At 46.4% G+C, this 25,387-nt stretch overlaps 1 protein-coding gene across 1 annotated transcript; it reads right to left on the reverse strand.

Annotated features, from left to right (window-relative positions):
- Positions 1 to 25,387, reverse strand: ARCN1 (archain 1). The gene is made up of 10 exons (XM_073656599.1): positions 25,236 to 25,387; positions 18,295 to 18,558; positions 15,855 to 16,034; positions 14,424 to 14,635; positions 14,174 to 14,338; positions 13,867 to 14,032; positions 8,468 to 8,615; positions 5,624 to 5,732; positions 4,533 to 4,737; positions 1 to 649 (listed from the first exon to the last, which is right to left on the reverse strand). The coding sequence occupies exons 1-10, from the start codon at positions 25,236 to 25,238 to the stop codon at positions 560 to 562; spliced, it is 1,542 nt and encodes a 513-aa protein (XP_073512700.1). The 5' UTR covers positions 25,239 to 25,387; the 3' UTR covers positions 1 to 559.

The following is a 25,387-nucleotide window of genomic DNA, read 5'->3' on the forward strand; positions in this document are numbered from 1 at the left end:
ATTGGGTTACAGAACGATATTTCTGCGTTATGGAATGTGTGTATTCTTTATGTAATTATACAGGGTTACAAAAAACAATGTCCCGTCATTCCTCTTGCCATACTCCTACAAGATTACACATGCCCACATCTTCTATTTGCTTGCAAAAAATCCTCAGTTTTCCTCCAAAAAATAATTGGCTAAATGACAACCAAACCATAAAAATTAGAATATTCCAGAGAATGAAAAGAAACGTGTTGCTAACAGGACAGATATATAAATTATTCTTCTTTGAAATAGAATTTTCCCTCTATGTTGGGAAGTGCACAGGAGCACCGTTCCTGCAGGACAATCGTTTTTACTGCCCCTTCTGCAAGTAGGAAATAAAAATAGTACATGGAACAAAATCTGGTTTTCCTTTCCATGGAAGGAGTGAATAAGATCTGCAGGATAGCACTTATGGGGATTTTCTGTACGCTGCCTAAAAAGTGCAAGGCATAGAGAAAACCCCTTTGGTTGCTTCTATTCAGAAATTTTACAGAAAATGATTTCCAGGATAGACAGTCGATCTTTGAGCAGGTTACAGGATTTCATATTTGTCCACAAGAAACGCAGTCTCGATAGAAAACCTCACAGGGCTGTTGCCGTCCACCTGAGTCACTTTGGCCACCTGCAGAAGAAAGAGAAAAATCATTCTTCATGTTTGTAAAGTACGGCACACGGAGTAAGAAATATCCCCTGAACAATAACAGCAAAAAGGGTCGGTTACTATGCCCCAGGCCAAACACATAAAATGAAGTGTGAGAGCACCTAATGTAACTACTTCTTCCCCATAGAGTCCCAACGCACATCCACCCGAGAGCAGAACTGAAGCCGACATCCAGCAGATGCCAGAGAGGGATCATACAACCAATGACTTTACAAGAAATCATTCCTGTCTGTCAACATCAGACATCATATACTCTTAAGACCCTCCAGTTACTCAACACCAATGAACAAGTGACAATGTGTGGATCCTTGAAGATGATCGTTTTGTCTATGGCCAATGTAATGGGCTTTCCCACAAAAGACAATCTGATTGATGGGGCCTCCATCATTCCAACTCAACTCCTTTTTCTCCCGATTTTGGCTGTTATTGAAAGTGACACCTATATCCACAATTCATAGAGTGTAGCGCAAATGCATCAGAGTGTATAGAACACCAATATGAGAAGATGCAAGCCAATAAAATCATTGTATACTTTATTAATAAAAAGGTAAAACCACACACATGAAAAACATACATATCAGAATGGAGCACACAGGTATAGAAAACCCGGGGAGAGATATCACTACAAAGTAAGTAAATGCATGATGACAGGTACAATTAGCGTATAACTAAATGGGTATATACCACGGGGCGGGGAGGGAATTATACAAATAAACATATTATGCACCTTATATGGAAAATAGACAAATAGTTAAGGGGACAAAGTAGGAATGGTACTGTATATTCGTTATAATAAATCCCCCAACTTTTGCTGAATGTGGGGCACTAATATACAATAAATGAATACAGCATCCTATAAGAACATAACACACTAGGTAATTATAATGATATGCTGTGTGAATTAGTCGGAGGCCCTACACAATAAAATACACAGGTATATATGGGCCCACCAATACATGTATCCTACCAGGTGCACAGCAACATAAGATAATAAATAAATCAATCATGCCCCCCCATAGTGGAAATAGTATTACCACGCCAGAGTAAAGGGTGATATCCCGCCACACCGAACGCACAGTTCACAATAGCAGCTTCGTCCAGGGGACGCCCCATATACCTGTGTGCTCCATTCTGATATGTATGTTTTTCATGTGTGTGGTTTTACCATTTTATTAATAAAGCATATATTGATTTTATTGGCTTGCATTATTCGCATTCGGTATGCTGTAATTGGAAGGAGTGGTACCCTGTGCATGAAAGCTGTTACTCCATTCAGTGCCTAGGAGCCAAGGACAGCGTTCAGCTACCTTAGTCTAATAGACAAGAAAGAAGCAGCAGCGATCACACACAGCCGTGCCACCCCACTCATGTACGACCACACACACAGCCGTGCCACCCCACTCATGTACGACCACACACACAGCCGTGCCACCCCACTCATGTACGACCACACACACAGCCGTGCCACCCCACTCATGTACGACCACACACACAGCCGTGCCACCCCACTCATTTACGACCACACACACAGCCGTGCCACCCCACTCATTTACGACCACACACACAGCCGTGCCACCCCACTCATGTACGACCACACACACAGCCGTGCCACCCCACTCATGTACGACCACACACACAGCCGTGCCACCCCACTCATGTACGACCACACACACAGCCGTGCCACCCCACTCATGTACGACCACACACACAGCCGTGCCACCCCACTCATGTACGACCACACACACAGCCGTGCCACCCCACTCATGTACGACCACACACACAGCCGTGCCACCCCACTCATGTACGACCACACACACAGCCGTGCCACCCCACTCATGTACAGTCACACACAGCCGTGCCACCCCACTCATGTACAGTCACACACAGCCGTGCCACCCCACTCATGTACAGTCACACACAGCCGTGCCACCCCACTCATGTACAGTCACACACAGCCGTGCCACCCCACTCATGTACAGTCACACACAGCCGTGCCACCCCACTCATGTACAGTCACACACAGCCGTGCCACCCCACTCATGTACAGTCACACACAGCCGTGCCACCCCACTCATGTACAGTCACACACAGCCGTGCCACCCCACTCATGTACAGTCACACACAGCCGTGCCACCCCACTCATGTACAGTCACACACAGCCGTGCCACCCCACTCATGTACAGTCACACACAGCCGTGCCACCCCACTCACGTACAGTCACACACAGCCGTGCCACCCCACTCACGTACAGTCACACACAGCCGTGCCACCCCACTCACGTACAGTCACACACAGCCGTGCCACCCCACTCACGTACAGTCACACACAGCCGTGCCACCCCACTCACGTACAGTCACACACAGCCGTGCCACCCCACTCACGTACAGTCACACACAGCCGTGCCACCCCACTCACGTAGTCACACACAGCCGTGCCACCCCACTCACGTACGACCACACACAGCCGTGCCACCCCACTCACGTACGACCACACACAGCCGTGCCACCCCAGTCACGTACGACCACACACAGCCGTGCCACCCCACTCATGTACGACCACACACAGCCGTGCCACCCCACTCATGTACGACCACACACAGCCGTGCCACCCCACTCATGTACGACCACACACAGCCGTGCCACCCCACTCACGTACGACCACACACAGCCGTGCCACCCCAGTCACGTACGACCACACACAGCCGTGCCACCCCAGTCACGTACGACCACACACAGCCGTGCCACCCCACTCATGTACGACCACACACAGCCGTGCCACCCCACTCATGTACGACCACACACAGCCGTGCCACCCCAGTCATGTACGACCACACACAGCCGTGCCACCCCAGTCATGTACGACCACACACAGCCGTGCCACCCCACTCATGTACGACCACACACAGCCGTGCCACCCCACTCATGTACGACCACACACAGCCGTGCCACCCCACTCATGTACGACCACACACAGCCGTGCCACCCCACTCATGTACGACCACACACAGCCGTGCCACCCCACTCATGTACGACCACACACAGCCGTGCCACCCCACTCATGTACGACCACACACAGCCGTGCCACCCCACTCATGTACGACCACACACAGCCGTGCCACCCCACTCATGTACGACCACACACAGCCGTGCCACCCCACTCATGTACGACCACACACAGCCGTGCCACCCCACTCATGTACGACCACACACAGCCGTGCCACCCCACTCATGTACGACCACACACAGCCGTGCCACCCCACTCATGTACGACCACACACAGCCGTGCCACCCCACTCATGTACGACCACACACAGCCGTGCCACCCCACTCATGTACGACCACACACAGCCGTGCCACCCCACTCATGTACGACCACACACAGCCGTGCCACCCCACTCATGTACGACCACACACAGCCGTGCCACCCCACTCATGTACGACCACACAGCCGTGCCACCCCACTCATGTACGACCACACACAGCCGTGCCACCCCACTCATGTACGACCACACACAGCCGTGCCACCCCACTCATGTACGACCACACAGCCGTGCCACCCCACTCATGTACGACCACACACAGCCGTGCCACCCCACTCATGTACGACCACACACAGCCGTGCCACCCCACTCATGTACGACCATTCTAAGGAGAAACAAGAGGACCCTCGTAATAGCGACCATGGGAATCCCAGTGCCGGGGCCTCAGAGGTCAGATTCATCACCAACCTCTCGTTATACTTTCTGTCTACAATTCTCCTTTAATCCATAAAACACACCTACACTACACCATACATAATGAAATGTTAACGTCTTAATGCAATAAACAGGAGACAGTATTCCAACCTGTAGGTTGCAGTAGTTCTTCTTGGATACAAAGGACACTGTCACGGGGAAGAAATCATTGGGATGTCCAGCAATGCTAAACTCCAGACTTCCAGTCTTGTTTTTGGAGTCAATAACAGGCAGAGTCCACTCAAGTGTATTCTTGCGACCGTCGTGGTGGTAGTCTCCATCAATGTCTCCAATCACTGGAGCCCCGACTCCGGCCCTGTGTTATGGAGGTAGTAGAGTTAGAAATGTGCTGCCTCCAAGATTAGTATTCCTTCAGCTCTTGTACTAGTCAAGGAGAGAATATAGAGACTGGGAATAGACGAGACTTACTCCGTGATGCTTTCAATGGGTGACAGCAGCCGATCCAACACATGGAGGACCTATCAATTGTGACTTATATCCTATCCTTTCTTTGGTAAAAGGGAGCAACCTTAAAGTCCATGTATACTGCACAATTATAGTGAGTGTTCCTGAGAAAACAGGCTGCCAATCAACCAATGAAAGAGCAAAACACTCGTTTGTCATATGAAGTTATCCTTTGTGCTGCGCGAAGGGTAATCCTTCTTGGCAGCACATCGTCCTGTAACTTGACCTGTGCTGCCGAGAACAATGTAGCCTGTGTGCACTGAACAATCTATTACTGATCGTTCAGTGCACATCTGAAGCCGGGCTGGCATGTGTAAACACAGTATTAAAGGACCAGGCAAGCATGAACCCTTATTCATGTAAATTAATCTGCAAATATAAGAACCAGTACATTTTAAGAAAGCACTCATCTGTCAAGTAGGCCAATCCCATGAAGATTTTTTTTTTTACTTAACCTGTGTATATGTAAATGTAGTATGGTGTGTGTGTTAATACACTCAGCTATTGCCATCTTCTTCAGTATCCAGCTCCGCTCCTCTTCTGAGTGACATCACCACTCTGCAGACTCTCCGGTCACACCGTGATCTGTATGTGAGCCGGAAGTGACTTATACAATGTAAGTGTATGGAGTGTTAGAACGAGGCCCCATAGACTTGCACTGTAATAGACACTCAAATGTTTCTTTGAGTGATTACTAAATACTCAGACAATTAATGAGGCTGACCACTATTACTTACGGCAATGGGATAGTAATCACCACGTCGTTCAGCTCCAGCTTGTCTTCCTGTAGCTCATACTCTATATTTACATCGCAGCCATTTCCACTTTCTGAAGGCCAACAATTAACTAGAAAGAGAGAAAAGAGCTCTGGGCGATCAGTAGAACTGGACTCCTCTTTCAGATTTCAATATTAGAGTTGAAAATGTGATTTTTAGCCCTGTGCCCACGGTAATGGAGCGGGAAGCAGGGAGATCTCTGATACGGTGGTAAGCAGGTGACGGGTCGGAGGACTGTCTGCAATGACTGGGAGTCGTTCAGAAGAGAAATGGATGAATGAAGGACGCATTGGGCTATATTGGGTGTGCTCTCATTTAAAAGCCGGAGGACAGCATCTTCTGTCTGCAGCACTCATTCTCTATAAAGCTACATAGTTACATAGTTTATAAGGCCGAAAAAAGACAAGCGTCCATCCAGTTCAGCCTATTTCTTGTGCACTGCAGCTATTCCGCAGCGTTGATCCAGGGGAAGGCAACAAAAAACCATGCGGTATAGGCCAATTTACATCATTGAGGAAAAATTCACTTCCCGACACCAATCTGGCAGTCAGATTAAATCCCTGGATTAATTAACTAAGCATAAGATGTAATTTTATTGTTCTCAAGAAAGGCGTCCAGGCCTCTCTTGAACTCATTAAGTGAGTTGGACATCACCACTTCCTCTCCCAGAGAGTTCCAGAGTTTCACGGCTCTGACCGTAAAGAATCCCCTTCTATGCTGGTGCAGGAACCTCCTTTCCTCCAGACGCATAGTGTGCCCCCTCGTCTTTGTCACCATCCTTGGTATAAACAGGTCATGGGAGAGATCTCTGTACTGCCCCCTGATGTATTTATACATGTTTATGAGGTCTCCCCTAAGCCTTCTCTTTTCCAATGTAAATAGGCCTAATTTTGACAACCTCTCTGGGTATTCTAATCCCTCCATTCCCTTTATTACCTTAGTCGCCCTCCTTTGTACCCTCTCTAGCTCCAATATGTCTTTCCTGAGCACCGGAGCCCAGAACTGTGCACAATATTCTAAGTGCGGCCTTACCAGCGCTTTATACAGAGGAAGAACAATGTTCTCATCATAAGCTGCCGAAAAGAGCCAAGTGGAGGGCTCAGCCACCCTGTAGGGAATGCATGGGGCAGCGAGCAGACATCCACACTGCTGCTCCGTGCCAACAGGAATGATGGTGCGCTGTTCTGCCGACAATAGCGGGTCGTAGCAGTTGGATGCCACCGATTAGATGAATATGTTATCTATCCCATGGACAGGTGATAAAAGGGATCCCTGGTATACAAGTTCAGTGCTTCCTCAGCACCGTTCCCTGTACCCAGTCTTGTTCCTGTAGCTTTTCTACCTGTGAGAGGGATAACTCTTACTTGCCATTCTGCATCAAACTTGTGTGTTAGTTTTCCTTTGTGGCTGGACATGTTGGTCATGGAGCCGGCTCAGGAGTTACACAGCAGGCATCTGCCGTTACCAAAAAGCAGTAGAGCTGGCTGTACTAGGTGCTCACCAGGCACTCGGCGCCAGTCAGTCATTTAAGTGCATGTTCCCACCTATTTTTTTCTTTTCATCCACCCTCTCTCTATTTTCATTGACAGCTCTGGCTTTATACAGCCAGAGAAGGGTGAAGATAGATGGAAAACAAGGTGCATTTAAATGTTTGACCAAGCTGATGGTGCACCGTGCGCCTGTACTTGGTTTGAACAGTCATCCTGTGCTGACACCGTGCCTTTAAATGCAGCTGTTAAACACTGACTGCGATGTTTAAACCATGCAATCCAAGCCGGGGGTCCGTTCTAGGCGCTCATTGTCCCCCCGCAACACGACTTTGGATTGATTCCTTTTGCCTGATGGACGGCCCTGGCCTGCTAAGGCCTGTGTTGCCATCATGTTCATACTCCTGTGAAGAAAACTGTGGTTTACTATAAAACTGCAAGACGTTTGATCACATCTAACAATCACAGGATCTAGTCCCATATGGGGAGGAAAAAAAAATAATTTTTTTTAAAAATTCACCATCCTTTTACTTAGTAGAAAAAAAATGTCTGTTATTGTTGTGCCCATAAAAGTCTGAACTATAAAAAAAATTAAAATAGTTTAACCTGGATAGTAAACACTGCAAAGAAAAAAAAAATAATCAAGATTATAAAAATGCTGTTTGATCACATTCAACACAAAATGCAATAAAAAGCTATCAAATTATAAAATGTAACCCAAAATGGTACCATTAATATCTACAGCTTGACACGCAAAAACAACCACAAGTCCTCAAACCGCTTCCTCAAATAAAACGTAAAGGTTATGGATCTTGGCGACAAAGCAAATTATTATTTTTCTTTTTAAACAAAAACTGTAAAATATTTTTTTTAAGCCACAATAGTAAAAAAAAAAAAAAAAATGAAAACACAAACAAAAAACCCTACACATGTTTGGCATCACTGTAATCATACTGACTTGGAGAATTGTGATCCCAGATCATTTTTATTGCACCCTAAAAATGAACCAAGAACATAATGGTGGATTTTTTTTACATGGGATGTATTCACCAATTTTTCTGTACAGTAAATGGTAAAGCAAATGGTGTATTTAAAAATTACAACATGTCCTGCAAAACACAAGCCCCTCCAAGTCTGTCGACGAAAAAATAAAAAGAAATCTGGACCATTTCAAAAGGAGAAGGAAATGATTAAAACAAAATGAAATTTGGCTGCGTCCTCATATAATGATGTAATACAGTCATTTAGACACCTCACCCCACATCTGCCATATAGGAATATGTCGGCATACGCAATGTACAACATCTAATAGACTCACTGGTCAGCGGTATCAAGGCCTCATCCGTTGTCTGAAGTCGCCATTTTAAGACACCAACGTCGCTATTAAGTGGAAAAGACTTCTCTGGATTTTTCAGTCCAATCAAGGAGTCAGATGTGAAAAGTTTTTTGTCCACATTTGGATGAGTCTGCAGAAAGAGAAACAACTGTTACACGCAGAGCAAAGTGGTGAACAGCACGCACATAGGAGCCTTAGGCTGTGTGCACACTGTGCGCTTTTTCCGGGCGGAAATGGGCCAAAACCGCTAGGGAAACCTTGTGCCAGCTAAGGCAATGACAATCCTGAAGTGCTGTGCACATGATCAGGAATTTTCCTGTCAGAATTGTCATTATTTTTAAATCTGCAGCATGTCTATTCTTTGTGCGTTTTTGCAGCGTTTTTCACCCATTGACTTAAATTGAGTAAGTCAAAAACTGCAGGTATAAAAATATTTGCGTATCTGCTGCGTATTTGACTGACTCAATTCAGGTCAATAAGTCAAAAATGCACAAAGAATTGCCGGCAGAAGACTACTCCACATCATCCTACGGCCGTTCCTGCTGATAATAGCGACAGCAGGTGCAGCTGAGGGGAGAAGCAGTCTCCTCAGCCGGCGCCTGTGCTCCGTGTAATAATAATAAAAAAAAAAGTTAAAATAAATTGCTATTAAAATAAAAACCACTTTCTACTCACCTACCGCCATCATCCCGATGTCCCACGGCAATCCGATCACGCAAGAGCACTCTACACTGACTCTACACTGCAGTGTATAGCGTTGAACTGCCGGGACGGAGGTCATTGGAGTTCAATCAGCTGATGATCAGCCGAGAGCTCCGGTGACCTCACGGCACCGATGCAGTGTGAGAATTTTCTTACTCAGCACTGATGCAGTAAGTGAGGTCAAAGGAGCTTATCAGCTGATTGAACTCCAGTGACCTCACTCCCAGCAGCTCAGCACTATACACTGACAGGAGTGATTACACTCATGTCAGTGTATAGAGTGCTGTCCTCTAGAACAGTCACATCAGTGATTGCTGATGTGACTGTTCTAGAAATTATCCAGATTATCGTGGGGCACTGTGGATTATGACATCACAGCATTCAAGTGAGGTACATTGGTTGTTTTTTATTTTATTTTTATTTTTTTTTACAGGTGACAATGGTTTCAGTGGAATAGGTGTTAGGTGAGTATACAGTGTTTTTTTATTATTAAATGATTAAAACCGTGTGGAATTTTATTTAAAATAAAAGGCTTTATTCTGGCTGTGTCTTAATTTCAAAAATTTTACAACGGAGTTAGTAACAGGGGTGTCTTATAGACGCATTCCATTACTAACCTGGCTTCATGTCAGCTGCCAATACAAGGCTGACATGAACCCCAACCCTATTACCCCACTTGCCATCGAACCAGGGCAAGTGGGAAAAGCGGAGGCTAAGCGCCAGATTTGGTACATCTTATGGATGCACCATTTCTTGGGCGACTGAGAGCTGATTATTAGCCTTGGAGGGGGCCAATATCCATGGCCCCTTCCCTGGCTATTAATATGTCTGCCTAGCCTTTGCTGGTTAGATTTTATGGGGGGACCCTAATTCAATTTTTTCTGGGGTCCCCCTGTAATCTAGCCAGTAAAGGCTAAGCAGACAGCTGTTGGCTATTATTAATAGCCAGGGAATATTTTTGGCTAATGGCCCCTTCCCCAGCTAGTCATATCAGCCCCCAGTGGTTTGCATTCTCTCTGCTGGTTATGAAAATGACGCAGAAGCCCACAGAATTTTTTTCTAATTTAAGGGTATGTGCCCACGATCCGGACGTAGCAGCGCTTTGAACGCAGCATATTTTTGCTGGTTCTATTGAACGCTGGTAAATCTACATGTGTTCACTGAACCATGCGGATTTACTGCATTCAATACATTTTAGTGGTCAAATTTCTCTTGCGGAGACTAGCGGCTCGGCAAGACAATTTGACATGCTGTGGTCCTGAAAGACGCGCTGCATGTCAGTGTCCACGGGTGATCCGCAGCCTCAGATGAACGAATAGTGGACATGGGTTTTCTAGAAATACCATCCACTATGCTGTAACATCTGGTCGCTGCGGATTTGAGGTGGAATAAATATGCAGCGTTAAACCGGAGTATTTCCTGATCATGGGCACATACCCAAACTCACCCGCAGCATGTCAATTTCTGTAGCGGAGACGCTAGAGATTTTGTCCGATTGAAATGTCATTACATGGGGTGGATCCGCATGTACTGACAACATAAGTGCAGCATTAGGAGTAGAGGGACTTGGTGTCGCTGACACCGAACCCTAGCTTTAGTAATGAAGAGGTGTCAGCCAGACACCCTCATTACTAAGTAAAGAGTTAAATAAACACACACATACTGAGAATAAAACACTTTATTTGAAATACAACAGACATGTTCTTTAATCATTTCAATTAACCTATATAATCACCCTGGGACCGACGGTAATCCAAGGGTTAAAGCGATGTCCCACGCTTTTTCAAATATCTTTATTTAGCTCCAAAAAGCATTCATTGCTGTACAAGAACGCATCAAAAACTCACCAAAATGGCGAGTTTTTGCTGCCAAGAGTTGCAGAAATTTCTGCAATCAAATACTGAACGTGCGCACATAGCCTTAAAGAGGAGCCATCAGGGAAACACAAAACCTGACAGATGACATTACAAGACTTCTCAAACACGTCTCTGGAATATACCAACTATCAGGAGGGAAGGGGGGATGATTCCATTACAGCATTTGAATGGTAAAGTGGTTTATAGCTGGTGGAATTCCATCTGCTTTGACGTTTTTCTCGCTGGTCCATAGAATAAACTGGGAGAATCAATTTAACCATTATTTTCATGAATACACACACAGAAAAATCAAGGAAGTAATTCACCAATGGATCTCAATAGGCAGCGAATAAGCGAAATGCAAATCTGGGATTATATTTACCTCAATTTCCAATAGGAGCCTAAAACTTACATTAAACAATTGCTAATAAAGAATGGGACATAGCTGCTTCTAAAGAGTAATATATATATAGAAGAGGACAGAGCTGCTTGTAAAAAGGATACTCTGCAAAAGAAGGACTCAGCTGGCTGTAAGGATTAATTGCCACAGGAAGAAATAACAGGATTTACCTTAGCCGTTTCTAGGATCCTCCTCTTTCACTGCCTCTTTAAAATTACATTTAGTATGAAGGACAGCAGTGAAATAGCAGCACCAGATTTCCCGTTTCCATGCTGTACACTCCCAGTCTTTCCCCACACTATGGTATATCCCAGCTCAGAAGCAGGAAGTCTCACACAACTGACAAACCATGACGCAGCAGAGAGCCTCAACTTCACTTTCCCTTACTTAAAGGGTCACAGCTATGATCACTAAATTAGACAGTATGCAAATTGACTCTTCAGAGAAAAGGAGGACTTTTACTCTATAGCGCCACATACTGGTTGCAGCAATCCTACAAGTCACAATCGACCCTTTAACGAGCCTTGCAATGACTTCGGATAATAGACAAATCAGAATCTCAATTTGCAGACACTGTGTTTCTGGCTTTTGGTCCTCGTCAGTGCAAAGAATGAGAACTGATTTGACTAGGTGAGAGGCTCTGGACTGAAATCTAAGGCTGTGTGCCCGCGATGCGTTTTTTAAGCAATTCCGCTGCAGAAACGCTTAAAAAACGTTTGGTAGAAGGCCTGACATGTTCCTCAATGATAATCTGCATGTGCTGTGCACATGCTGCAGAAATTTCCGCTGCGGATTATCATTGCGGAAAAAAAAGCAGCACTACCAATTATTTTGCGGAAGCACTGCGTTTTCGCCGCCATTGACTTGCATTGGAACGCATGGATTACGCATCACTGCATCTGTACATTCGGAATCCATGCGTTTCAATGTGCGGACCCGGGTACCATAGTACCTGTAAAAAAAAAAAAAGAATAAAATAAAAAATAAATATGATATTTACCTTCTGATGACCCCCGGTCTCCTTAGTGAAAGTGTCTCCTTCTCTTCGCTTGCAGGCAGATCGCAGTGGACTGAAGGACCTGCGCGGACGTCATTTAGTCATGTGACGGCAGGTCCTTCAGAGTACCGCGAGCTGCCGGCAAGCCGAGACGCATCGAATCAAGATTCCGGGGGCCATCAGAAGGTAAGTATAGATTTTTATTTTTTACCATTCTTCGGTCACACTATATAAATCCATTCCGGTTCCATGGATTTATATAGTGTGACCAAGTTGTCAAGCACTTTCCAAGTGATGCTTGGAAAGCGCTTGTCAACCCGCATGCGGAAATGCATGTGAAGAACGCTTCACATCCGCATGTCCCTTGCAGGAAAAACACATGTACAATCCGCATGCGTTTTTTCTGACAGGGAGATGCAGAAACGCTCAGGAAAAAATCTGGAGCATTTCTGCATCATGGGCACATGGCCTAAGGGGTAACGTTTCTCCTTGTGGAGAGTGACACACCGGCTCTGGCATGCCAAGGTAAGGAGGCTGATTCGCAGTGCAATGCTCCCCTGCGAAATTTAAGATGCAAATTGCCTCTTCAGGCAGAAGGAGGAGGATAGGACATTCTTTTAATTTCTTAATTGTACATATTTGATAAAAGTTTCAATTTTGGTCTACTTTTTTTTTTCATGGCGTTTTCCCAGTCGTAAATATGTGGCATTTGTTACAGGTTTTTGGCAAAATCCATATGCATTACATACAGATTTGCCACAGATTCTATATATTGCATAAAATACGTAGGAAACTTATGTTGCATCAAATTGACATGATGTGGATTTATACTCCACACCACGAGTCAATTTCCACTGTGCTTTTCTTTTTTTTTTTTTTTTACAAAACATGTGAATGAGATATGATATTGAAAACCCACAGTTATATCTGTCCCATGTGAACATAGCCAAAGGTCTGCAAAATAGTTTTAAAGTTATTCCACCATCAATAAATAGGAAAATACTGATTGCTCAGCGATAATGAGAACAGAATGGAGCGGAGGTGGAGCATGGGCAGCTCGCTTTATGGTTCACTATGGAACCGCCAAAGAGAGAATGAAGGGAGGGAAGAGGAATGTGCTTAACCCCACTCTAATCAAATGGAGATCTGCAAAGCCCTTATAGGGGTTAACTGAAAAAACTTGGTACCACCCCTACCAATATCCAAACTGAGAATCAATGACACATTTGTGATTCATATAAACTGGGACTACAAGGCTCATTTTTGGATTGTGCACACAACATTCAAAATAATGTGCGATAAAGAAATAATGTGGTAATACATCAGTATGTGACTATAGGATTTTTTTAAAATTCACTGAGCCAAGCATACTGTAAAAAGAAAAGGCTTTCTAGGATTAGGCCATAGCCCTCCCCTGGCTCCTCACCTGCAGCTGTACCCCTTTCTTGTCTTCATTATCAACATGCACACGAATCCTTCCAAACTTATCATCTGACACTCTAAGCATAATGAGTCCATGGACTTCCATATTTTGCAGACCACCGTCCCTGCTGCAGGTTAAGGATATTTTCTCTTCAATCTTCAAATGAACACTGAATAAAAGAGATATCTTTATTACTAAGAATTCATAGTATTCGGGAAGCAGTCACTGAATAGGATTGCTGACATACAGGAATAAAGGTGTATTCTTATAGTAAATGTACAAACATGTGAGGAGCCCCCTCCTTACTAACCTCTCAACATTGACAGGGGGAGGCAGGACCTTTGCCACTTCAGATGGTCTCTTGCCAGCAGCTGGAGTAACAATTGTCTCTCCTTCAGATTTCAGCTTGTCCACAAAGTTATCCACTTCTTTTCCCTTGGCTCCAAGTTTTAGGGCTTTATTAGAACCTGAAGGCCTGAAACAAAGTTTCAAAAGAACTTAGAAAAGGATAAAAAAAAAAAGCACTGAAAAGAAATGTGATCACCAAGAGCCACATTTACCTGGTTGGCATAGGAGCAGACTTAGTCTTCTCCGGCTCCATGATGTTTTCTGTGATCAATGCTGCTGCATTGCTAGACATGGAGGAGCTGCCAGAACTTCCGAAACCTCCGAACCCTGGTGCTTTCTTGCCCTGACGCTCGGCATCTCTCCTAGCCTGCTGCAACTCCTTTGCTTTGCGCCTCATCTCTGCCTTTGCCTCTCGCTCCTGGGTCTGTAGAAAGCAAGGAAAAAAATAATTAAGGCATCTGACTGCCACACAATGCCCAGACACATTTATCTTCATTATGCTGAAAAAGAAATAGGTTTTAGGTTTAGTAGCATTACTGAGGTCTGCTCCTGGTTCTGAAACAAGCGGTTGTCTCATTATATCTCCCTTCTGAAAACGAGCCGGCCTCTAAAATCACGTGCTTCAGCTGCCGCCAATCACGTCACATAATACAGAGCGGCGTGTTCTCCAGAGCGGCGTGTTCTCCAGAGCGGCCGAGTCTCAGGAGCTCTGGCTCATAATGGGGGGGGGGGGGGGGTCTACTACAACCATGCTTTATATCGGAAAACCCCGCGTGCAGAGTACTGTTAGCACTATAATGCATATAACAATATTTTGTTATTTATCAGCATCTGCTACAACTAAATGACATGAATTTTTGCTATTGTTTGATACAGAGTAAAACATTCACAGGAGGGGCTACTATTGTGTCATCAACCCTGCGATTTGTGTATCTTTTCGGTGGGTCATGCTTTATATAAAGCCGCTTTGTTTTTGATACTCCCTGGTATTTGTTTGACAAAACGTTATTGATACTCAAGTGCAGAATACGTGTGTCTTTACTGTGTTCCCGTATGTGGTTTTTTTTTACCTGCGGATTTTCCACATCATCTAATGAAATTCAATGGGAAAAAATCCGCACATAAAACTCAATGTAACTGTAAGACATTGACAGATTGCGGATTTCAAGCTCACACCTCAGGACAGTTTATGCTGCAAAAAAAAAAAGAAACAGCACAGTGGGTACGAGATTTCTATAAATCATCTACTTTGATGGAACTATAAGACGCTGCGTTTTTGACGCAGCAAAAACTCATTGTGGGACCTTAACCTTACTGATCACGGGGGAGGGCTTCTTTTCCAATGCAAGTCTATGGCAACTAACACAGGGCGCCATATGCGACTTCCACTTCACACATTCCTGTGTGGTCCATGGAGTCTGTCCTCCGGTCTCACAGGCCAAAAGAGGGCTGGGTGCAGCACGGGGAACCAGGGAAGACGGATCAGAAATTATTTAATTACACTTGTACAGGAAAAAAAAGCTGAGGTTTCAAGAAAGAAAAAAAAAAAAACAGAACAGTCTGCATAAAATCAGAATAAGAAATAGAAATATGAGTCAATGAAATGTAACCAACAGTAACAATGCAGTAGTGGGAGCAATCACCTCTCTGACTGCTCTGAACACCTTCTCCTCATGCGAGTCCATCTCAGTGAAGGTTCGGATTTGGGCCAGGTTTACATTTTCCCTGTATCCCAGAGCCACAATCTCATCAAATGCAAATATAAGATCAAAACAATGGTCGGAGATCTCAGTTTCCTCCAAAGCTCGACAGTATTCAGGAATCTAGAGAAAAGAAAAAAAAAAAAAAGAAAAAAATTACCCATGCAATGGCTGGATGTGATGTACATACATAAAACCTGATATACAACAGTTGTTATAGGGAAACTAATCAGAAAGTGACCTATTCTTTACACAATAGGACATTTTCTGCTAGTTTCCCTTTAAGAGTGTCACTAAATTTCTACACCTACTGATAATAATGGTCTGGCAGAGACCACCGCACATGGAGAAAGCAGTGCAGACTGTTGTCATACATAAGCATGGTTACTCTGCCAGGAAAACAGCAAATCCCTCACTCTCATATCCACCATATTAAAAAAAACAAACTTCAAAGTGCAGGAGGTGGGGTGGGGGCATTGCCTTGGCTCCTGCCAAACTAAATGGTGGCATAACAGAGAGGCGGACATTCATATCAGGGCAGTCTGTCCAATGGACAAAAGTGGGAGCAATGCATGCTGGAAAGAGAAAAAGGAAGTTCCTGGACCTATAATGCTGACAGAATGCTGATGTGGAGGAACAAAGAAAAAAATGGGTATGACAAATTGCAGAATGGGACATTTCCTGTCCTGGACAAATTAAACTGGTGAGTGTGGTACCTTTTTGTGTTACACTTCTGGGGGAATCTCATGCAAAGAATAAGCCTTCACACAGCTCTATTGACCGAAAAATGTACAAACTTATGGTTCTCAAAATATGGCAACAAAAACAAAATTATTTTTCGAGCAGTGCATTGTATAAAATTACCAAAATATACAACCATCTATACTTAATATCTTAATCATACTGATCAACAAAGTAAAGGCTCTGTATTTGTGCAAGAACTGCGTATAAAGAAAAAAAAAAAAAGCAGAATCTGGTTTCTAATTCTCCTCATAAAAAGTTGATAGTGGCTAATAAATTATATGCACCCAAAAGGATGAAAGTTGCCTTTTTCCCCAGTACATTATATGGTAAAATGACTGGTGTTCTCTAGAAGTACAACATAAAACATTCATCATCATGGCTGTACGAAGCTTAAGGAGAAAATGATGGCTCCTGGAAGGAGATAACGGGGAAAAAAAAGGGTCGGGACAAGACCACAAAGGGACTGGTCCTTAAGGGGCTAAAGCCAGTTATGCCCGAGCTTCTGTACAATTTAGGTGTAAGGCTGGCAGCACCCTGTAAAGGAGCAGTCTATCTCCCTCCTCACTTACACAGGCCTAAATATCCTGAAACCAAGGGCAGGTTCACGCGAGCGTATAAAAGATCGTTCAGAGTTTCAGCCAAAAAATTGGGATGATTTTTTTCTCACTTGTCAACCAATCATTTTAATTTTTTTTACAGCTGCAATCTTATGGAGAAAATATTTTTTTTGCATCCTAGACAACCCCCCTTTAAGAAACACTCCCAGATATCTGCTATGTATACATGCAGCATTGTATCGCAAGATCCACAATTTACAATAGGCAATGTCAAAGCACACCTCCTCCCCCTCCCTTCACACTGACTTTGCTCAGATTAGAGCATGCCCAGGTAATACTGTACTCCAGTCTTTATAAAGCCAGAGCTGGAGTAGGATGCGTTGAATTCATTAAAAAGTTCCTTTTAAATCCCTTGCTGTGCAGGGAAAATGACATTGTGGCTACGTACATGTGTTTCATGAAACAACAGGAGGTTAGAATATAAAAAAGCCCCAGTGGCCAGGGGGAAAACGCCCATATTTCTATTTTTTTTATTTTTAATACAGATTTTTGTAAAAAAAAAAAACATTGTTAAAAAAAAAAAAAGGTAACTCAAAAAGCTGAGTTAAACAATAAGCCCTTCTGTCCCAGACCCCAGTATGTCTGTGCAGCAGATAGTCACTACTGCTAACCCTGCCTGGCTCGTTTTGTGAGGGATAAGGGTTTATCCTACACAATACCCATGTATAGAGCAAAAAAGATATATACTGTAGTTAATATCAGGGGTCTTGATACATAAAGGAGGGCAGCGTTAATCCTCTACCACAGGTAAAGCACTGCTCACATCACTTGTAAGATGAATATTTAGCGTGTACATCAGAAAAGCTCCTGCTGTTCATATTTAGCCAGTCAGAGACCAAAAGTGGGTTACCTGATGGGTAAATGTCCCAGCATACATATATCAGAGGTCCTGCAGTAATGTGACCGGCTGGGACCCCCCATTCCTGTATACAGTGTGACGTCAGGCTGGAGCATGATAAATCAGAGCAGAACCATTCACTGAACCTGCAGAAAAGCATCTCCGGCTGCACAGCCATACGTACCACTCTGGAGAAGAGTCTCAGGGTCTCTAGGTCCTCCAGGATGTTGCTGTTCTTGGTGGTGATGAGAACCATGTACAGTTTCTCCATGGGCTGGTATACGTAGCGCACACTTTCAGTTTCCACAAAGGTGTGCTGTTTTCCTGTGTTCATTAATTTGGGGAAAGCAGCCAATAGTCCTTCAATGCGAGTGCGGGTCATCTCCACAAACTGTCGTGACACTATGGCCTTCCCAGCCTTCGTACAGACCGCAGCAGCTAGCAGCACCTGGAAGAGAACACGCTGTTAGCAAGGCTCCGGACAGTAACACGGGCCCAGTGCTATAGGCGAAACGGATCCTCCAGTCCCAGCACGGCCAAAGAGAAACAGGGAAGAGGCAGCAGAAAATTACCCATTGGTTAAATAGGGTTTTTATCCTAAAAGTATTTTTTTTTTTTTTTTTTTTTTTTTTTTTTTACTTTGAGAATGTTTTTAAACAGTTATATGGGAAAAACAATCAGAAATGTTGCAATTTCCACACTGACCACCAGGCCACTATTAGACTCATACTTCCTACTCTGTACAGAATACTAATAGTCCCATTATCATTACAGACAGGATTACAATGACAAGTGCTGATATCACAGGATCCACCACTCACAATAGACAATGTCACAGCTCACCTCCTCCCCCTCCCTCCCCACTTGACTGTGCTCAGATTAGCGCATGCCCAGGTTATACTTCTATACAAACAAATGTCTTGTACACCAGTCTTAAAGAAGCACTCCTCCTCCTCCCATCAAAGTTTTTATCCTCAATACATTGCAATCATCGTATTATTTAACACTCTGTACTTACAATTGCACATTTTGTCTTTCTACCCAGGTAATTCTTCTCTAAGTAGAAACAGGAAGTACTTTGACCCTGCATTTATCATTCCCCTCTTCAACTCCTGACCCAGTTGATCCCTCCTCTCCTCCCATGGACTTTTGCAGTGACTTATGACTCATACAGGGAAAATTGACCTCCTGTTCCTACATAAACCTTAGAAGGATTCATCTAGTCTGTTTTTAATCAGGTGATGTCATAGACCAAATGGAAAAGAGAAGAATTCACTGGGTAGAAAGAAAATGAGCAATTGTAAGTACACAGTGCTATATAATATGATGGCTGCAATATATTAAGTGGAAAAAAGGTTGATGGGAGGAGGAGGAGTGCTTCTTTATGACAGAGCTGGAGTAGGATGCCCTGAATTTATTAAAAAGTTCCCTTTAAATCTCCTGCTAGCGTAGGGAAAATGACATTGTGCCTGGTGTGTTACGGCTCCTGTACATGTTTTGGGGTTAGGCTGAGGTGTTGGCACCATGGATCTGGCAGATATACCAGAATTGATGCTAGACATGCAAGTATGGTCCAAGTGTGCTATGAAAATAATAACCACCACCTACTCGCCTGCTGATTGTTTGCCGATCCTGTGTCCCGCTGGTCGGGTCCTCCTCCAGTTTTACTCTCTTTCGGCAAGTGACTGATGCAACCAAATCAATGGCCGCGGCGTCTATCAACATGTCACCACTGATTGACTGCAGCAATCAAGTACCAACAACACTGGAAAAAAAGTAGAGGGGACTTGGCCTGGGAGATGGGGGAACAGAGGGGAATCCTCAGGCGAGTCAGTGCCATTTATTACATACCACTCGGGCCATACTTAAATAAAGGATGAAAAAAAATAGAAAACCCCTTTAATGATCCTGTAAGGACCCATATAGCAGACAGAGGCCTAAAGAGTGTCCTGTAGGTGACCACCTGGTAGACATATAAATACACTGCTCAAAAAAATAAAGGGGACACAACAAAATACCACATCCTAGATATCACTGAATGAAATATTCCAGTTGCAAATCTTTATTCATTACATAGTGGAATGCGTTGAGAACAATAAAACATAAAAATGATCAATGTAAATCAAAATTAATATGCCATAGAGGTCTGGATTTGGAATGATACTCAAAATCTAAGTGGAAAATCAAATTGCAGGCTGATCCAACTTCAGTGGAAATGTCTTAAGATAAGGAAATGATGCTCACTAGTGTGCGTGGCCTCCACTTGCCTGTACGGCCTCCCTACAACGCCTGGGCATGCTCCTGATGACGTTGCGGATGTTCTCCTGAGGGATCTCCTCCCAGACCTGGACTAAAGCATCAGTCAACTCCTGACAGTCTGTGGTGCTACTAGACATGATGTCCCAGATGTGCTCAATTGGATTCAGGTCTGGGGAACGGGCAGGCCAGTCCATAGCTTCAATGCCTTCATCTTGCAGGAACTGCTGACACACTCCAGCCACATGAGGTCTGGCATTGTCCTGCATTAGGAGGAACCCAGGGCCAACCGCACCAGCATATGGTCTCACAAGGGGTCTGAGGATCTCATCTCTGTACCTAATGGCAGTCAGGCTACCTCTGACGAGCACATGGAGGGCTGTGCGGCCCTCCAAAGAAATGCCACCCCACACCATTACTGACCCACTGCCAAACCGGTCATGCTGGAGGATGTTGCAAGCAGCAGATCGTTCTCCACGGCGTCTCCAGACTATGTCAATTCTGTCAAATGTGCTCAGTGTGAACCTGCTCTCATCCATGAAGAGCACAGGGCGCCAATGTGGAATCTGCCAATCTTGGTGTTCTCTGGCAAATGCCGATCGCCCTGCATGGTGTTGGGCTGTAAGCCAACACCCACTTGTGGATGTCGGGCCCTCATACCACCCTCGTGGAGTCTGTTTTACAGTTTCAGCAGACACATGGATGTTAGTGACCTGTTGCTCCTTGCACAAAGGAGGAGGTAGTGGTCCTGCTGCTGGGGTGTTGCCCTCCTACGGCCCCCGCCACATCTCCTGGTGTACTGGTCTGTGTCCTGGTATGTGCTACATGCTCTGGACACTGTGCTGACAGACAGACACCCTTCTTGCCACAGCTCTCAATGATGTGCCATCCTGGATGAGCGGCACTCCCTGAGCAACTTCTGTGGGTTGTACTGTAGACACCACCTCATGCTACTGTACCTCTAGGGATGAGAGCAATGACAAAATGCAAAAATGTCCAAAACAACAACTAAAAAGGATGACAACAGAGAAATGGTCTGTGGTCACCACCTGCAGAACCGCTCCTTTATAGGGGGAGTTGCTAATTGTCGATCATTTCTACCTGTTGTCTGTTCCACTTACATAACAGCAGGAGAAATGGATTCACTGGACAGGTTGATTTCACAGAAGTGTGACCGACTTGGCGTTACATGGTGTTTAAGTGTTCCCTTTATTTTTTTTAGAAGTGTATCATTTATGTACTGTATAGGTAACTGCAGAGGGAGGGCAAGAGCAAAAAAAAAATAATTTCCCATTCAATGGCAGAAAATGGTAAAGAAATTACACAGAAAAAGTACATTAGAAAGTTGCAAAACTTTACATTACAGATGATTGTGGAGTATGCACAGAAAACAACTACAACAACTAGTAGTTATAAATGGGCTTCAAAGGGTATCTCCAACCACACAAGGGGCATTAATCAGTTCATTACTAAGCCAGCCCCCTCCTGCTTCCGCAATAGGAACTGGCACAGAAAACAAAGCACTGGAAGCTTTCAGAATTATTAACAAATTTTCACTGATACATATAAAAACTGGCAGAAATACCCATGAGAAGCACATCCACACATCATGTATGGAAGGGGGATTTTCTCTCCAGATTTTCCAGACCAAAAAAAAAAATCTACTGTAAATTCCAGTACCAGTGTAGTGGATGGGATTTTATGAAACGTCATCTATCTACATGCTGTGGAAATTCTGCAGCACGTCCCATATACCACGCTGTAATATAGGCACCCGCTACAAAGAGTGGCTGTGGCCTGTGGGCTCCGGTATACGAGTCTAGCACACAGGGCCTATTGATTTTAGTACATGGTGCAGCCACTTGCTGAGCAAAAACAGATCGCCAAGGTCCTAGCACCTTAAGATGTCCTATGTGATGGCACCGGTGACCATTCATTAGTCGCTGGAAGACCTCAGCCACTCCACTACAGGAATGAAGGAAGCTCACTAGAACGACTTAAAAATTATTTCCAGTCCCCGGCATTGTCCCGGGCTGTGAGGAGCGCTGCAGGACCATGAACGCTCCAGTGACAGGGGACACACATTCAATACAAGTGGAAGGCTGAAAACACTGATTTTTACAGCTGGCCCGACTGTTCAATGACACCAGGGGAAGACCAACTATTCTCCAGGAACACTGGTATAAAACGTACTTCATCCTACTATGGGGCACATACTTCAAGCAGAAATTTCCCCTGGATGAATGTTTTGTTAGGGGAGAAATCCACCCCTTTCCATACAGCAGAATATACTAACGAGTGATCGTCTTAAGGCGGCTGATGGCGCTGACTGACAGTAGGATGAAAGAACCAGAATCACAGAACCAAAATGGACTCAATGCAATTTAATGGGGCAGTGCCGATTTTTTTTTTTGACATACTGAATCTGTGCATTAAAAAAATAAATAAATAGCAGCATGCACGAACTTCTCCTGTGTGTGGTATGAGACTCACCAATTAAAGTCTGTGAAAAAATGTATCCCGCACAGGGACGCCACACGGCCTCCAATGTCATGGACACATTGCAATGCCTTACTGTAGGAAAGTATCTGGTCTTTTACACTAATGGCAGCTACGTAACAGCAGATCCCTACTGAAGAGAAATGGGAAATCGGCCGAGGTTTCTAGACAATCTTTTTATACTCGTGTGAACTCGCTCCCTGGATGACTGTACATTCAGCAGAACTTCATCTATCAACCAACGTCCACGGCAGCCATTACATGAGGGCAGTCACAGGACGGTGTGTGCCGGAGCCTTCTCACCCAGCAGCAGAAACTGGGAGACAAGAGTCAAAAGGCACCCAGTGATTGTACCACTGCAGCCAGTCACTGCATCAGTCACAGGAGAATAAAGGCCAGACTGTCAGGTAACTACGGGTGACCCCAGCGGGAACAGAGCCCCCCCATCAGGTAAGTACAGGCGACCCCAGAGGGGACAGGGCCCCTGTCAGGTAACTACGGGCGACCCCAGTGGGGACAGAGCCCCCCCCCCCCATCAGGTAACTATGGGCAACCCACCGGGGACAGAGCCCCCCCCCCCCTGTCAGGTAACTACGGGCGACCCACCGGGGACAGAGCCCCCCCTATCAGGTAACTATGGGCAACCCACCGGGGACAGAGCCCTCCCCCTGTCAGGTAACTACGCGTGACCCCAGCGGGGACAGAGCGCCTCCCCCCCCCCAATCAGGTAACTATGGGCAACCCACCGGGGACAGAGCCCTCCCCCTGTCAGGTAACTACAGGCAACCCCAGTGGAGACAGAGCTCCCCCGTCAGGTAACAACAGGCGACCCCAGCAGGGACAGAGCTCCCCCCCCCCCGTCAGGTAACTACGGGCGACCCCAGCAGGGACAGAGCCCCCCCCCCGTCAGGTAACTACGGGCGACCCCAGCAGGGACAGAGCCCCCCCCCGTCAGGTAACTATGGGCGACCCACCGGGGACAGAGCCCCCCCTATCAGGTAACTATGGGCAACCCACCGGGGACAGAGGCCCCCCTATCAGGTAACTATGGGCAACCCACCGGGGACAGAGCCCTCCCCCTGTCAGGTAACTACGGGCAACCCCAGTGGAAACAGAGCTCCCCCCCGTCAGGTAACTACGGGCGACCCCAGCAGGGACAGAGCCGCCCCCCCCCCTGTCAGGTAACTACGGGCGACCCCAGCAGGGACAGAGCCCCCCCCCCTGTCAGGTAACTACGGGCGACCCCAGCAGGGACAGAGCCCCCCCCCCTGTCAGGTAACTACGGGCGACCCCAGCAGGGACAGAGCCCCCCCCCCCCCCTGTCAGGTAACTACGGGCGACCCCAGCAGGGACAGAGCCCCCCCCCCTGTCAGGTAACTACGGGCGACCCCAGCAGGGACAGAGCCCCCCCCCCTGTCAGGTAACTACGGGCGACCCCAGCAGGGACAGAGCCCCCCCCCCCCCCTGTCAGGTAACTACGGGCGACCCCAGCAGGGACAGAGCCCCCCCCCCCCCTGTCAGGTAACTACGGGCGACCCCAGCAGGGACAGAGCCCCCCCCCCCCCTGTCAGGTAACTATGGGCGACCCCAGCAGGGACAGAGGCCCCCCCCCCTGTCAGGTAACTACGGGCGACCCCAGCAGGGACAGAGCCCCCCCCCTGTCAGGTAACTACGGGCGACCCCAGCAGGGACAGAGCCCCCCCCCCGTCAGGTAACTACGGGCGACCCCAGCAGGGACGGAGCCCCCCCCCCTGTCAGGTAACTACGGCGACCCCAGCAGGGACGGAGCCCCCCCCCCTGTCTGGTAACTAAGGGGTGACCCCAGCGGGGACAGAGCCCCCCCCCCGTCTGGTAACTAAGGGGTGACCCCAGCGGGGACAAGTCGCGGCAGGTGATTACAGCAGGTCAGGTTTGTGGGTCGTTCTGTGGTGACAGTATCTGTGACATTACAACCTGGACAGTCCTGCACGGTGTCACTGCTGCCGCCGCCATCAGCGCAGGTCGCGGACTCCGCCATACATTGCAGGGACGTCCAGGCGAGCCCCACACCTGTACGGGATCGTGAGCCCCGCCATCACCCGTGCCCCCTGCCTTGTGCCGTGGCCGCAGGACAAGCGGCTGTTTAGTGCAATGAGGAGGCAGTGACTCCCGCTCCTCCGCCGCTGTCCCCGGTCTGTGCAGGCGCACAGTAAGGTCCGGTGTGAGAAGTGTCGTACGTACTATAAGAAGACGCAGCGACACATCCACAGCGATCCCGGAGCGGACACTTCCCGGCCCCACGTAGACAGGTGTCACCTCTCCCGTCCGCCGCTCTCCTGCCAGTTCCCGGTGCCCTCACCCGCCTCGGTCCCACCCGCCTACACCGCTCACCATGGTTGCGGGAGATAATGCCGGGTACTGGGCCTGTCCTGCTGATCGGCCTCCGACGGTCCTCCGCACAATATGGCAGCACCGGAGCCACGTCTTCAACAGGAAGCTGCGTGAGATCCGGGAGGAGGCAGACGGCGGGCACGTCCGAGGGA

Source organism: Phyllobates terribilis, unplaced genomic scaffold (assembly GCF_046119375.1).
Source record: "Phyllobates terribilis strain yellow unplaced genomic scaffold, ASM4611937v1 Scaffold_12__6_contigs__length_324123572, whole genome shotgun sequence".
Taxonomy (NCBI): domain Eukaryota; kingdom Metazoa; phylum Chordata; class Amphibia; order Anura; family Dendrobatidae; genus Phyllobates; species Phyllobates terribilis.